The following is a 16,676-nucleotide window of genomic DNA, read 5'->3' as shown; positions in this document are numbered from 1 at the left end:
ACGGTCAGCACGCCCCCAGTTTGGAGAAACAGACAGGAGTTACTGCACAGAACCAAAGCAATTTACTGCTGTGGACGAGGCCGTCAGCAAAACACATTTAAGCCCCCTAAAAGAAAGGCCTACCTAAAAAAATCAATATCAGTTCAAGTGTACGCTACATTTAGAATATTTTAGCTGGTTTACCTTGCCGTGAGACAGCAATACAGTCTAAGTTTTCCGACGAGGAACTGAAGCCATTATCAATGCTCTCACCAAAGCAACCAGATTTCATTGAAAGAAACTGTAATTTGACTTCCAAGAACATAGGGGTTGCTGGTCTACCGCTGACTCGATTGGTTAGTTTTTTTTGTGTTATTGTGTGACTTTGGTTAGTAGACCAGCAACTCCTGTGTTCTGCGAGGTCAAATTACATTTTTTTTCAATGAAGTCTGATGGGTTTGGCGAGAGCATAGATGGCTTCAGTTCCCCGTCAGAAAGGGCTGTGTGACAGCAAGGTAAAGCAATGAAAATATCTACGAATGTCTAATTTCTATATAAGTATAAGTAGCCATACATGACCAATATCATGTAACCACAATAATAGATGCATTTCATGAAACATTAAAGAGAAGGTTTTGGTATCAGCCCCGAATCATCAGAGAAAAGGTCTCTCTTTCAAGACTCATTGTTTCCCCAACGTCCCTCAAGAATCGGCAGAAATACGTCAACAGCAGCCTCAGTCGACAATAATGCAGTTCAACCTTAACAATGTTTGTAGTCCTGAGTAAATGTTATTTTGTTCCTTATCTACTGGGAAATGGACTTTGATGTATTTACATACTGTATATGTAGAAACCACTGTATTCAGGGTTCATACCTGTTCTCAGGCACATGGGAGAAGTTTCTGCCAGAAAGGTTTTATTTTAACCCAAACCACTCTTTTCCTAAACCTAACCAAGTAGGTTTGTTGCCTAAACCTTAGGAGATTTCTGGCAAAAAAGCCCTGAAGGCAAACTTCTCCCATGTGCTGTTTGCAGGGGGTTGTTGAAAAGCACTCTGGGAAATTTTAAAGAAAATATACTAACTGAAGTAGATATGTACATAGATGAGGCCTGTGGATTGTGGGAACACCAAAAACATACAGTAAACTGCAACGCTTAAACAAAAAAAAATTCTTGAATGCATTAAACATTACAGATTGATGGTATAGATATTTGAATATGTGCACTACTTTATTTTTAATTATAGTATTTATTCCTCACCTGCTACGTCGCATTATTATATGGAGATAAAGACACAAATCTTTTTGTTGTAAATGTTTCGAAATAAGTTGACAGCGTGCCAGATCATTGAGGTGTCCTGTCAGGAAATGTGATGTGGTTTTAATTGCTCTCCGTTCACTCCACCAACAGTGACACTTCGGCCTCCACGCAGCCAATTAACACGGAGCTAATGGATGGGAAATGTTTGGCCACAAAGAGGTCGCCATGTGACTCTCATAATGATGAGCTTCCCTGGGGGAAAGGGAATGTGTGGAGGACTTTATGTTAGAGAAAAGACAGAAATTATAACAAAATCATGTACTGTTTTATTCTCTTCTAGACACTGATAACCACGTGTGCCACAGCTACTCGTACGGTCTGCGAGCCATCATCCAGTGTCTGCCCGCCTGGTTCCGCTTCATCCAATGCCTGAGGCGTTACCGTGACACCAAAAGGGCCTTCCCTCACCTGGTGAATGCTGGGAAATATTCTACCACCTTCTTTGTCGTCACCTTTGCCGCGCTCTACGCCACACACAGAGGTAAGAACACAGGACACACACTTATATCTACACTCAAATATGTTTTTTATGTGTCATGTACCCCAGGTAGTAGGTTTGACCTGAGCTGAGTAAACATGGTGATGTAAAAATTAGGACTGTCAATTGATTAAAATATTTAATCGCAATTAATCACATGATTGGCCATAGTTAATCGCGATTAATTGCACATTTTTTATCAGTTCAAATTGTACAATGGGAGATTTGTCAAGTATTTAATACTCTTATCAACATGGGAGTTGGAAAATATGCTTGCTTTATGCAAATGTATGTATATATTTATTATTGGAAATCAATTTACAACACAAAACAATGACAAATATTGTCCAGAAACCCTCACAGGTACTGCATTTAACATAAAACATATGCTCAAATCATAACATGGCAAACTCAAGCCCAACGGGCAACAACAATTGTCAGTGTGTCAGTGTGCTGACTTGACTATGGCTTGCCCCAAACTGCATGTGATTATCATAAAGTGGGCATGTCTGTAAAGGGGGGACTCCTGGGTACCCATAGAACCCATTTTCATTCACATATCTTGAGGTCAGAGGTCAAGGGACCCCTTTGAAAATGGCCATGCCAGTCTGTCCTCGCCAAAATTTAGCGCAAGTTTGGAGCGTTATTCATCTGCGTCATTCTTTGACAGCCCTTATAGAAATGCGTCTTCTGTCACTTACAATGCTGTAAAATTCAGCTCAGAATCACAGAGAAGCCCAGAAGAGCAACAATATTTGTGTGTTGCTGATACAGGAGCATGTCAACAACACACCGGCTTCTCAAGCCTTTGAATTGAGTCGTGTGTGATGAGAGAGCAGAGGTGACCTTGAGTGCTAATGCTAGAAGTTGGCCTTGGTTTCCTTGTCAGTGCCTAGAGCTTTATAATGGAAATGGGAAAGGTTTGTCAAACACAGCCACGGATAAACAAGGTTCTGCTCTCACAATATGGCTTTCAATATGTGGGCATGAGGCCAGAGAAAAAGAAGAGACAGACCAGAGAAAAGGAGAAGTAGGAAAAAAGAAAAATTATAGAAAGAAAGAGAAATACTCCCATTTGAAATCTACCAGAAACAAGATTGGAAGGCAAAAAGAGAGAGTGGTTCCCATTAAAAGTCAAGTCACTCTCTCCCTCTGACAGCTTCACAATTAGCCTGCAATTATTCGGATTCAGAAGCCATATCACAAAGGAGCGCATGTTCAAAGACACAGCACCCAGGCAATAAAAGCGTTCTTTGTATTTCAGTTCTCCATCACAGATATTTGTTCACGCGGATCGTTTGAAAGCATTTATTTTTTTCTGCCGCTCGTGTATTTAAACTCTTCTCAGATGCCAATTTATATATTTATTTTCCAGCAAAATGCCAGCTGTGAAACTTCATCTTCAACCTTTCAAACCGCTAAATGTTATTTCCCAGCTTGACTTTAGTCTTTTACGATATGAATTCAAATCAATACGCTTGCTTCCTAAGCTGACCGCCAGTGATCTGATATTGAATGAACCAGGAAGAGACGGAGACAGACAGACAGACAGACGGACAGACCTTTTTTTTCTCCTACAGCTCGGTAGGAGAGGCGTCCATTAAACCATATCCTCCTTCCTCCTCTGGTCTGAAGCCTGTAGACTAATGGCCTCTCTTCATGTGTTATTCTGTATGAAGCTGACTTTCATCCTGCACGATAATGGAGGCTGAGACCAATCGCTGGTTAAGCGAAGGAGCACATACACACACGGATGGTGAATGGATGGTTGAGGAAATTGCCTGTTGTGGAGATATTTGATGTATCCGCTGCTGGAATTATTGCTCTGGTAAATTTTAAAGCCCTTGATGAACAAATATGGGTCAGAATATCCTGCATCCAAATATGGAAATGATGAGCAAACAGCCACCAGAGCAATAAAAGTACAAAGCACAGGTTTGTAAAAAGCCTCTACTGTAGTCTTAGTTTAGGCAGGACAGGTGATGGCAGTCTTCCTGCATTACCCAGCATCCGCCAGAGCAGACAGCAGGGTGGTGTCGTGTTCACACCGCTGGGTCCAGCTGTAAAAGGTGGCTGGGGTGTCAGTCGCTATCTGGCAGAGCTCCCAGTGTCGGTCTGTGGATGTGTCACCTTCATTACTAACCTGATCACAGCCCTGATGGTTACTGTGTGACCTCACCGTCTCACCATCGTTCCTGGAACTGCACACATTCAGCTCCGGGAAAGTAAAATACTTAAATGCAACAAATAAATCATGGGCTTCTCTGTAGAGGACTGAGTGGTATCTAGTTCTTCCATTTGCAAATCTAAATCTGTGAAATGATGAGGTACAGTCTCCTCTGGTGTACATGTGGCAAACTGTGATGCAGTTTTTTAGAAAGAAACTTTTTTTCGCCGTGTTGTGTGGACGTGGGATCCGAGGGTTGAATAATTTCTGATGTGGTGTAGCCAACGAAGCAGATTTCTCCCCTCAGAGAAACGTTCAGCTCAGTGCTGTGGTGAAGTGATTGGACACTGTCATGAAACTGTAATCTCAGCAGATGCTCAGAGCCCTGTAACTGGAGATGATGGAGGATTTCCTGGTTTAGGCAGAATTCCCAAACCCTGTCAGATACCGTGTGAGGCCTGATAATAAAGCAGATACTTTACTCAGGATCAATACGGGCTCAGCTTTATGTACATTGGTTTGAGACTTATTGCTGTTTTAGATGCGGGGGAGTTACAGGCCTAATGCTAATTTATACCCGTGGGATTTATCTCATGGACAGGCAAAGGAAGGAGAACAGGATGTTGCATGGTGGGCAAGAATAGCACAAGCCTCTGCTAGACAGAGAAATGTTGTTTGGCGAGGGAAATAGATGCACAGGTTAAGAAGTAGAAGAAATGTAGAGGTGTGTGTCCTGTCAATGCACAGGTGGTTTTAAAGACCTCCGTCTGTGATTTCAACATCAAAAAAGCAGCTCAAATAACCAGGACCAAAGAGGAACATTAGTCCTGCTGGTCTCTGTGAGAGGCTGACCGTGGTGGTGAAAATAAATCGAGTCAAACCGCAGGTAAAGATCAGAAAATTTAGAGCTGATAGAGCACAGAGGGGGAGGTAAAACTGAAAGGTTAGATGGAGAGAGGACAGAAGTAACAGAAAACAAGACCAGAGGTAGGTGAGAAAGATCGACATGACAGGGATGGTGATTCACAGATTTAATAGATATCAAAACAGGAATAATGAGAGAGGAGAGGAGGGGAGGGGAGGAGAGGAGAGGAGAGGAGAGGAGAGGAGAGGAGAGGAGAGGAGAAGAGAGGAGAGGAGAGGAGAGGAGAGGAGAGGAGAGGAGAGGAGAGGAGAGGAGAGGAGAGGAGAGTGTAATTACCAGCCCAGGGCTGAACACATGTCTGCTGGACTCGGCTGGAATAGAGATGAGCCCAGAGCTGACAGCTTTTATAACTTCATTTCATGTTCTGACCCCTCGTTCATTATCTGGAGAGGAATTGCAGCACACACACACACACACACACACCCTCTCAGTCAAACACACACGTTAACCAATGAAGATAAAAGACACGGCTCTGAGTCAAATTCCTCTCTCTGCCTGCTTGAACTCTAATTCACCTCTGCTACCTGCTAAGGGCCAAACAGACTCCTGCTACAGTTAATATATTTACATCAGGAGCCAGACACCATGGAGTTAACCATGGGATGAAGGGGAATCCTCTGTGTATGTCAACAATGGGCCTCAAGAACATGTTTTTGTATTCTTATCCTAAAACTTGTTTACTTTTCTCTGTGAGGTTTGCTCTCTTAACTGCACCAACTTGTCGTACATCCCTTGTTTCAGCAGGTTGAACGCCACCTGTTCATCAGGAGGTGCATGCTATGTTCAACAGATCATTAGCATAATCTACGACCCTAAAATTTTGATATAAGGTTACCTGTTGATAACACAAAAATGTCACCAAAGAGTAAGAACAACTTCACGGTGTGGAAACTGCTCCTGAAAGTCCTCGGTCAAAAACATAGCCTGATAATTTTATCAACTCAGTAGTGGTATTAGAGCAGTCACAGACTGGGTCGGGACCCACAGGTGGGTCACAGGAGATTTTGTTGGGGTCGCCAAATACATTTGCAGAATTTTATCCATAGTCAGTAGTAGTAGTTTATTTAACATTTATACAGTACACCTTTGATCCACATGAGGGAGCCTGAATGTTCGTATTGTTCTGATAATTGTAGCCTACTTATAACATTGGATCTAATATGAAAGGCTAGAGTACATTCTGTTTGATTTACTGACAAGAGGAAAAAACGAGAGCCTGTTAACTCCACCTAAATGTATTTATTTGATCTCATTTATTATTTATTATACATCTCATTTAGTAGTTAACATGTGTATTTTTTTTTTTCAAAAACATGCATAAAACGAAGTTGTGATTTATCAAACGTATTTATTCAAGATAAAATGAGGTGATGCGGCAGTAAAAATTGTCAGGAACGTTCATTTACGCACAAATTTGCTCTTCTCGTGATTTATAGATGAGGTTTATTGTAAATTTGGTTGTGATGGTGTCCTTTTTAAAAAAGTGTGTCCCCAGAAAATAACTTTGGGAAACACTATATTAGAGGACCACAAACAGTTAGGAAATATGGAAACACTTTACTTTAAGTCCCCCCCATCTAATATTAATTTAGCATTAAGTTTATTTAGATATTTAATTTTAGTTAATTTTTGTACCATATATTAACTCAAAATCATTCAGATATAAGTTATGGTTCTTAAGTCAAGCAAGTGTTTTTTGCCTCGTGTAGAGAACCAGACTGTGTATGACTGGTACAACACTCCTGAATTTTGTTTGTACCTAAGAGAAAATTGGTGCCACAAATTATCTTAAATGACTCGTACGTGCTTCATAAAAACAAATCAGTTTGTATGAGTGGTTCCTGCATGAGGCCTAATATCTGCAGATATTTTTTAAAGATGAAACTCTCTGATTGAAAGTCCTGGAATTCATATATTTGGTTGGATGCGGTCTGTTGTCGAGTGGTCTCCAGGTGCAGGATTCTTAATTACCTTGTTGACGGATTGGGTTGCCGTGACAACAGATGAGAAATCACTCTTAAATAGCAGAGGCTGATTGTTCCTGGTGTGATGTTGTTTTCATGAGAAGGAACTGAGCCTGTTGCATAAAATGAGTCTGCTGCAGTGCTCTGCATTTAATAGTGCTTAACCTCATGGAGGCCTGTGAACAACAATAGTGACTGTCTATGTGTGTGTCTGTGTGTGTGTGTGTGTGTGTGTGTGTGTGTGTGTGTGTGTGTGTGTGTGTGTGTGACACAGAGTACTAGCAATTGAGTGTGTGTGACAGGAGCCAATGACCACCGTTAGCCCTTACTGAGCATCCAATCAATGTCCATCTCAACATGCTTAACCTTTTAATGGTCCAGTGGCTAACCAGCCTGGTGGAAGACACATCAACCCTAACAGAAACTGAAGGGTTAAATACGTCGACACTTTACAAGCTGAGGGGAAATTCTCCAGTGAAAAGAGTCTATTGTCCAGGACTAAGTTTAATCTACAGCTGGGAAATCTCAGTGTGGCCGTAGGGACTACTTCCAACCCATCGCTCAGCCGAGGGAGCAAACAGCACAATGGACGCAGCCGTTAACAGAGCAGCGCAGCAGTAACTCTCCGTTACAAACGTCCCCGCTCTGCTCCCCGGCGTCTCTTTGGCGGGTAGCAGGGAGAAGCAGCGACTATGACAAATGGGAGCGAGCCTGGTCTCTGTCTGGTGGCTGCTGTCTCTGTCTGTGTGAGTCACTGTGTTAGGCCACTGGGTGCTGATTTATATATCAACGCCCAGTGAGGAACAAGCAACTCACATCCTGCACACACACACAGACTGCTGAGCACAGATAATCACACTCTGACATTACACAGTCCATCAAACAACTGTAAACTAACTTAGAACTTGTTAAATACTCATCAGCTGTGGGCAGGTCGACCATTAATAATAATTATTATCATTACAGCCAACATGCATTTGTCACAGTCAGCCACTATAATACTTTGTCAACAAATGATTAAACCTGTTTAGGATGGAAGTGCAGCAAACGGGATGCTATTTTGAAGAGTCTTATGATGTCAAAAGCAGATGTTACTTGAAGAAGTTAGAGCAGACTTGTAATCCATTTTATAGTTATTAATCAATAACTTAACAGCTGAACACAAATGTGAAATTGAAAAAAATATATTTTCATGCTGTTGCAGTGAAAAAAGGGTGGTGTCTAAGAGGTAACACACAGACTGCGCAACTCTCTCTCGCAAGGTGGTTGTTAGGCATTGACCTCGAATGGTTAAGGTTAGGATACGTCATCAGGTGGCGAGTCTCGCAAGAGTTTTTGCAATTTGCAGGTTACCTTCTAGACACGACCTGAAAAAAGTAAACGTTTACTCAGTCAATGAAGTGCTTCTTTGTTTGCATAATAGAAGCAGGACACAATGTGTGGGACAGAAGGATGTAACTGACATTTATTCTTCTCTACATGCTTTCACAGCACTGGGACGCTAAGAGAAAAACAAACCTCTAGTTCATAAAACAGTACAATTACAGGTTAAATCATATGAATACCTGTAGCTGAAACAGATGTTGAATTAAACAGTATGTGGATGTAAATATCTCTGCATATTACATCAATCTCCCTTGTTGATGGTTGACACAAGTTATCACACACAGAGCTGCAACAATTAATCGATAAGTTGTCAGCTTTTAAATTAATCGCCAACTATTCTGATAATCGATTAATCAGTTTGAGTAATCAACAGGTTAATTTGCAATGAAAATAATCATTAGTTGCAGCCCTAGACACACACACAGTCTTGGGATAAGCACATGCACACATACACACACACACACACACACACACACACACACACACACATATGTGAACCTACAGTACAATAGATGATGCCCAGTTTAATACAAAATGGCCTTACCTCAGAAAAATACACACTTACTGTAAATGTGTTTTTACATTCAGAAATTATGAGGTTGAATCAACATGATTTCAGTTACTGTATGTAACTGTAGTAATAACCTCTCCTCCATACAGAGGCAGCAGTTGGGCAGCAAGCTGACAGTGTGTAATTTGATGTTTGGTCATCTTCCATTAGGTGGAAAATAGTATGATGTAAGTGGAAATTAAACTTAATAGTCATCCACAGGCTATTAATCATTGCAAGTGTATTCATGACGGGAGGGCTCCCTCTAGTGGTCAAAGAGTTGTAGCAAAAGTTGACTCGCAGATTAAAGGTGTAAACCATCATTTAAAAAATAAACACAGTTCCTTTTATGCCAGATCTTTGAAAAGATGTTTGAGAAGAAACTTCTTTAAATTGTGTTATGTGCAATCAGTTGTGTTTGTGTGTTTATTCCAGAGCAAGGACACACGGACGCCGACATGTTCTTCTACATGCTGATCGTGTGCTCCACCATCAGCTCCCTGTACACACTGATCTGGGATCTGTACATGGACTGGGGTCTGTTTGACCGCGGAGCCGGAGAAAACACCTTCCTCAGAGAAGAAATTGTTTACCCACACAAGGTAGAGTGTGATAGGAATCTCATGTACATGACACACATACATGTACACACACAGTTACCCTAACCCTGTCTCGTCTGCGTCCAGGCCTACTACTACTGTGCCATTATAGAAGATGTGATCCTGCGTTTTGCCTGGACGATCCAGATCTCTCTGACCGCAACAACCAAGATCCACTCTGTGGGCGACATCGTAGCCACCGTGCTGGCTCCCCTCGAGGTCTTCAGGTGGGTCTCAATTACAACTTTACATACACACACCTAAAAACACATGGTGCTCTTCCAGCCCCCACACTGATTTCTAATACAGTTTCACCTCTTACGTCAGGTTCGTCCTACTCACCCTCTTTACTCACCCTATTTCTCTCTGTGCAGGCGTTTTGTCTGGAACTTCTTCCGTCTGGAGAACGAGCACCTGAATAACTGTGGTGAGTTTCGTGCTGTGAGGGATATCTCCGTGGCGCCACTCAACGCTGATGACCAGACGCTGCTGGAGCAGATGATGGACCAGGACGATGGTGTCCGGAACCGTTCAGGCAAGAAGACCTGGAAGAGATCCTACAGCCTGTCGCTCCGACGCCCCCTACTGTCCTCCTCATTGTAAGAAACAACATGGACACTTGACATCAGGCTCATGCACATTTTTATTTTAGTATCATTTATAAACACAGAGGTAAAAAAGTACAAATTACTGTAGACAAAAAAATCTACTGATATTAAACAACCAAATACTTTGAAGAGATTTGACATTTCTCATCTTTGTTGCCAGACTAGATACCTAACTAGATACATGTGCTAACAACTTCTTTTTTTGGTTCGGTATAGTTTTCTGACAACATTATGATATATATTTATAAAATACAATACATCAGACTTTGTCAGGGATAAAAAGACGAAGTCTTGGACTTGTATACATTGGTGTTTTCACAGACCACCACCCATTTATAAACATGAAGACAGATGTTCAATGTCTGACTTTAAGAAATATAGAAAACAAGAACTAAAGAACACTAGAAAATGTGATCATATGAGAAAACAATGTATACATTTTGTAGCTATGCTAATGGTGTTGCTCCATATATTAGATGAAAGGTATCATAGACCACTATAGGGGTCGCCAAGGCTTTGCGGAGGGTCCCGAGGCCTTCTTGATTTAAAGGGGTGTAAGAAAACTTTTTAGAAAAATCTACAGTTGGCCTATATCTCAGCATTTCATTCATTTCCGTGAAGAAAACCAAATGAAATTGTTATTTTTAAAGTTTGGATTATTATTTAAGATATAAACAGGATAAGGACACGGTGAAGACCTGAACACAAGTTATATCCACAGAGTCTTCCCTCTCTGCTAAACAGCCTCGTCTTGCATTAGAAAAGTACGCAGTTAAAACAACCAGAGCTGACAGAACAATGGCCAAGCGTCAGGGAGAAGAAAACACTGAATCTGTCAAAAAAGAAGCCTATGTGAAGCCTATGTGTATTATTGTTAAGAAGTAAAAACAAAATAAAAAAAAACGGATAAAGAATTGTATTAAAAGTTCCTAAAAAATAACAGGAAATGTCATCTCTGATGTAATATTCACAGGAAATAATATGCTCAAAATGCATTCAAATCTCTTGTTTTACACAAACTTCCTGCAGTGACAGCATTCGCTATTTGGGTTAACTGTACAGTTTATCAGTTGTTCTGTACTCTTATTGTTATGCATTGAATATAATATGAAATATCAATAAAATATGTCACTTAGTCAGGGGTCGTCAGTTTACTCAATGATAGAAAAGGGGTCCCTTGAGGAAAAAGGCTGGGAACCACTGTAAACACCCAAATTAAATCACACCTCAAAAGACAACAGTTGTATGATGACTTGGTTCAAGATGCAACTATCACTGAATACAAAAGTAAAACATAAAACAACATTAACATGACTGTTGAAATGATAACATGAAATGCAAGATTATAATTTTTCAACCCTCTTCCAGATCGAAAAAGGACACAAAGGTGCTAATCGAAGACACGGATGACGAGGCCTTCAGCTGAGTCCAAAACGTCAGCAAGTACTCACACACAAACACAGACATACTATACTTATAAGGACCTCATTCACTATAACGCCTAACCTCAACCCTTCTCCCTCATAGTGATAAGAGTAGTGACCCTTACCTACACCTCTAAATCTAAACCTGTAAGCAGCAAGGACCTCACTTTGGACAATTTACCTCATCTCTCCATCCCTGTGAGTGTATTTGGTCTTTATAAGTATAGAAAAACACACACGATACACACTTTAATGTAGAAACACACACTGAGATAAACCTGCTGAAGCACAAACATAGTGTAATAGCTACAATTGAGGAGAGAGCTGATGCCACACAGGCAGACCGACAGGTGGACAGACGTCAAGGGAAATCTTCTGCACACAGGTGGAAACACAGACCGCACTGCCCTGGGATTCTTCTCTTCTTCTTTTTTTTTTAAAGGACTTTTTTAGTATGTGTTGTTTACTTTAAGATATTTGTGTTTCTCTAGATTACTCTTTACTTTTTCTGGATTTATTGTGGAGACGCTGCATAGATGACTGTTTACAATCCTTTTTAACTACACTAGGATCAACAGGGAGAAAACAAGCCAATCAAAAGACTTAATATTAATCAATAGAAACCTGAGGAAGGACTCAACACACAATACAGCATATCAAAACAAATCAACTGGTTTCAACTTGTTGATTCTTTTTATACTCCATCTTCTTTTACTCTTTTTTGTTGAGTTTTTATTAACGTCCGTGTAAAAACACAACCTGGAGGCACTTGCAGGAAAAGTGCATTTAATACACAAAACATGGAGAAAAAAAAACAAAAAACTACTTGTACGCCAAAAGGGATGTTTTGATTCAAACATTTCTCGTTTGTGAAGTTGCTTTGTAATATATTTAATATATTTTGATGTGCATTATTACTCTGTTGTACTTGTTTAGTACTTCTACATGTGTTGTTTATACTAGTGAGACTACTTTGAGCATCCACACGTTGATTGACGTTGATGTATTTTATAAATTTTGGAATGTTTTTCTTGGTTAGACTTGTGCCATGTTTTTAATAAGCTCATAGTTAGACCTCGATTTATCCCCGACCTCAAATTAGTGCAAAAACCGACCTGTGAATCATCGTGTATGTCATCTTAAAGTGCCCTATTAGATACAGTATATGTATGTACATTGCTATTCTTTGCATTAACTACCAAAGCTTTATTTTTATGAATGTGTCCATCCAGCCTGCACAAAGATTGCTGTGTTCTTTTACAAAAGTACACATTTTGTTTTAGGGGGTAGGTTTTGTCTTGTTGGAAATCCCAGTAATATGAGTAGAAGTATGTCAGCAGTGATGTGATATACCACTTCAAATGTTCAGTTGAATTGTTAGTGAGTCAAAGTGTATATGCCAGAGGTTCTCAAACTGGAAGGGGGACCAGGCGGGAAAATGTGGAGCGCTTTTTAAAATGAATCTTACAATAACTAAATAATTGAGCTCTCATGCTAACAAGGCTAGGCTAGCAAGATTTATTCAAACAGCAAAACGACATGTAAAGTACAAGATGGACTGATTTTTGACCAGAAATAAAATCAAACACAGTCAAAAACAAAATATTAGGGCTGCAACTAACAGTTATTTTCATTGTTGATTAATCTGTTGATTGTTTTCTCGATTAATCGATTAGTTGTTTGGTCTATAAAATGTCAGAAAATGGTGAAACATGTCGATCAGTGTTTCCCAAAGCCCAAGACGACGTCCTCAAATGTCTTGTTTTGTCCACAATTCAAAGATATTCAGTTTTATATATTCTGTCATACAGGAGTAACAAAACCAGAAAATATTCACATTTAAGAAGCTGGAATCAGAGAAGTTCTCCTTCTTTTTTTTTTCTTAAAAAAGCCGATTAATCGATTATCAAAATAGTTGGCGATCAATTTATTAGTTGACAACTAATTAATCGTTGCAGCTCTACAAAAAATTAAAAGGTTAATCTTGCTCCCATGTTGAAAGCCTTTGTGTCTGCCATGTTCAACATAATGTTATTGCAATGAAATTCAAATTGGCTTATTTTGTTAATAATTTTCCCGATATGAATGTATTTTTTTTTTGCCTTTCAAAGTGATGAAGAGGTTTGAGAACCACTGGTATATTGCGACACACTTCATATGGTCACCAGAAATCTTGATCTCTCTGACAAAAGCTCAGTTTTGCCAGATTGGGCAGTTTTGTACCCAATTGAGCTACTGTTTAGTTAAAGGAACAAACAGTGTGTAACATTTAGCGGGATCTATGGACAGAAATGGAACACCGGCTCTAGATAAGGCCTTTCGTGTTTTCACGTTTTTTTGCGTTGGCCACCGTAGATCTCCTACACGCTTGGCACACGGGCAAAGTTTCAGTTGTTTACAATCTGCAACCTCACCACTAGATGCCACCAGATCCTACACACTGCTCCTTTTGTGTGTATAAAAATGTTTTTGGGCAGCTGTTGATAATTTGGGTTACTTTTTGTACCATATAGGTGGTTTCATCCAACAGAAACTTGCGCTATAACCCTAAACTATTCATCTTTATTCATAAAACCTCATCCAACATCTGAAATGAAGATAATTTTATGACGATTGGGCGACGATTGGTGGCAGTCAAATCTGGCAACACTGAAAAAGCTCTTTCAGGGCTCTTTAACAGTAAATACTTGTGAGCTGTGACATGTTTCACAACTCCTGTCCAGTTCTGAATCAGTCAGGTTTCACCACATTCAACGATCCAGATATTATGATTGTTTGTTTGTCTCTAATGTTCAATGTTGCCTCGTTCATTTTAGCACTTTTTAAAAAAATTATTTCAAGTGTTGTGATTTGTTATATCAAATGTAATCTTCTAATCTCAGATAAGGAACGTTAGTAACAACTAGGACAAATGTGCTGTAAATCTAACATCCACTATTTGACCCCTTCGGCGTATTTTCAAACTCCAGTATTATGTTCCTGCAGTAGAGAAGGCTGCAGTTTCAGAACCACATTTCGAGGGACCTTAGTTTTGTTTCACCCAAGTACTGCTTTCTGTCCGCTGCAACGTGGTCTCACAGAATTAGCCTACGTGTAAATGACCACAACCGCATTACGTGTTATTATTTCCATCATGGAAATAATTGAGGTTCAGGCAACAAAACTAGGTCATGGTTAGGGTTAAAATAAGTAACGTTAACGTTTGTTATGTAACTTAACCTTTGCAAACTTCTTCCCTGTTTGTACAGCAGAGAACAGAACTTAATTAAAATGGTAAAACAATGAGTATTAAACAAGCATTTACAATGAAGACAGTAGGCTAGGGTCCTAGACATGTGGTCCTGTAACTGCAGCCTACTCTACAGCAGCAACATGCTACTCAGCAGCTCACACTTAAAGAACTGTTGGTTATCATTTTAAAGTGCCACTTCTGCCGTTGAAGGACTCCCTGGCTTTCAGAGAAAGAATGCTAATCACAATGCTGGTTTGTGTGTTTCACCTTCTCTTCCTGTTTGACCCCCTCACTCTGCTCTGCTGTTCCTCCCTGTGGCTACACTGCGTCACCACCAGCCAGTCATGAGACGAAGCCCAGAGAGCTACGAGACAAATGTGTTAACAGAAAGTTTCTTCTACTTCTGTTTTTTCCCGTAGCGGCTAAAGATTGAAAAGCTTCTATGTGCAATGAGCTTAATGTGAACTAGAAAGTTTAAAACAATATATATGTTAGAATGTAGGAGATGGGTAGCTTCCTGATCTATTTAATTACACTGAACACACACCATAACTGTATACAGGCATAAAGCGGGACACACACATTCACACTGCCCACATTGCCTCTCTCTTGTGTTGGAGAGCACAACTTCTACAGCAGATAGTTTTGTAAAAAGGCTCTGTTGTCTTGCCTGCATGCTGCTTTAGTTTTACATTGTACATAGGTCTTAATTTATTTGACATGATGTGTATATTAGCAATCATTGTAGCTACTGTGACAATGATTGATTTCATACGTTGCCATTTTTGCTCCAAGACAAGCAGTATTTTTTAGGTGATGAGGAGCTCTTTTTTTCTTGATTGGTCAAGATCCTGCACTCCTTTTCATATGTAAATCTGTTGACAATGTGTTTGTATAAAATTAGAAAAGAAAATCCATAGAACTGGAGAATGTGATTGGTTGTATCTCGTTGGTAATTCCTTCTTATTTCAGTGCTTATGGATGAGATGTGAGGGGCAGATTACTGTGTCCTGAAGCTGTAATACTGTTTGTACATTTGTGAATGTGCATGAAAATATTGTGGACGTTACATCTGTTGTCATAAACTGCCCTGCTGACAGAAGCACTTTGACATACTGCAGGGCACAGGAATCGAGAAGTCCCACACCATGACAAGAAACTGTTAAACTGATCCCAGATCTGCCTGAGCTTCTCTTGAATTATCTCATGAACAGATCCAGGATCTTTATTTGAAGCATTTCTTTAAGGTGCTTCTGTTTTCGTGACCACTGTCTGTTCACAGATGTTCAGTGTGTGTAACCCAGTGACAAAAACCAAAACAGGGTTATTTTGTACAGTTTGTGTTTGATGAGATGGTCCTCAGCCCTGACATCCAATTTTTCTCATGGGTGATTTTGTTTCCACTGCTTGCTGAAAACCCCTGTTATGTTAAAGTGCTTGATATGTGTCCACCCCTCCCTCTCTCTTGATGTTGTTCGTACCCTTTCTCTAATCTAGCTGAACGTGATAGTACCTGTAGTTTGGTAGATGGATGTTCTACTTTGATAAGATACAAAAAAAAGTTAATAGAATAAATACATTGTGGCTAAATGTGATTTTAAGAGACATAAAGAAAGGAAATTGTCTGAACCATCCTCCCCCGAGTCCCTTTTACACTGTAGTTTGTACATGTCGAGTGTATAACACCGTTCTATGATGGTTTTCCTGATGGTATTTGTATTTCTGTATACACTTTGGTGATCCTGTCATATCTGGGTTTTATAAACCACGATTATTTTTAAAGCTCACTCTGCCTCTTGACTCTTTTTTTCCCTCTTTTACTATCAAAGTTTACTTCCCAGTCTCTTATCAGTTTCTCACATATTCTAGTTTTAGGTGTCACAGATGTCTCCGACCTTGGTGGTAAACAAGAAGCTTTGCTGAGTGATTATCTCCCCCTTTATTGGGGCTTGTGGGGTACATGCAGATTAACAGGTATGCATGCAGCATATTCCTCCAGCTCACAATTGTTTGCTGTGGTTGTTGGGGTGTTTTGGTTTCCT

General features: G+C 40.0%; 1 protein-coding gene across 7 annotated transcripts in view; it reads left to right on the top strand.

The window, feature by feature from the left end:
• Positions 1-16,421, top strand: part of xpr1a (xenotropic and polytropic retrovirus receptor 1a) — an 88,450-nt gene extending 72,029 nt beyond the window's left edge. Inside the window, exons 12-18 of one of the 7 annotated variants that reach the window (XR_005206916.1) lie at positions 1,582-1,782; positions 9,207-9,373; positions 9,458-9,597; positions 9,745-9,969; positions 11,347-11,413; positions 11,506-11,600; positions 15,756-16,421. Coding sequence is in view for 4 of the 7 variants with exons in the window: in XM_037769766.1 (XP_037625694.1) it covers positions 1,582-1,782; positions 9,207-9,373; positions 9,458-9,597; positions 9,745-9,969; positions 11,347-11,404 (791 nt within the window). In the remaining 3 variants the exon portion in view is untranslated. Of the gene's footprint in view, positions 1-1,581; positions 1,783-9,206; positions 9,374-9,457; positions 9,598-9,744; positions 9,970-11,346 lie in introns of all 7 variants that reach the window. The other 6 variants (XR_005206914.1, XR_005206915.1, XM_037769766.1 and 3 more) reach the window with 6 other exon arrangements.
• Positions 16,422-16,676: the final 255 nt, after the last annotated feature.

Source organism: Sebastes umbrosus, chromosome 5 (assembly GCF_015220745.1).
Source record: "Sebastes umbrosus isolate fSebUmb1 chromosome 5, fSebUmb1.pri, whole genome shotgun sequence".
NCBI lineage: Eukaryota > Metazoa > Chordata > Actinopteri > Perciformes > Sebastidae > Sebastes > Sebastes umbrosus.
The sequence above is the reverse complement of the archived record's forward strand: the minus strand, read 5'-3'. Positions and strand labels throughout refer to the sequence as shown.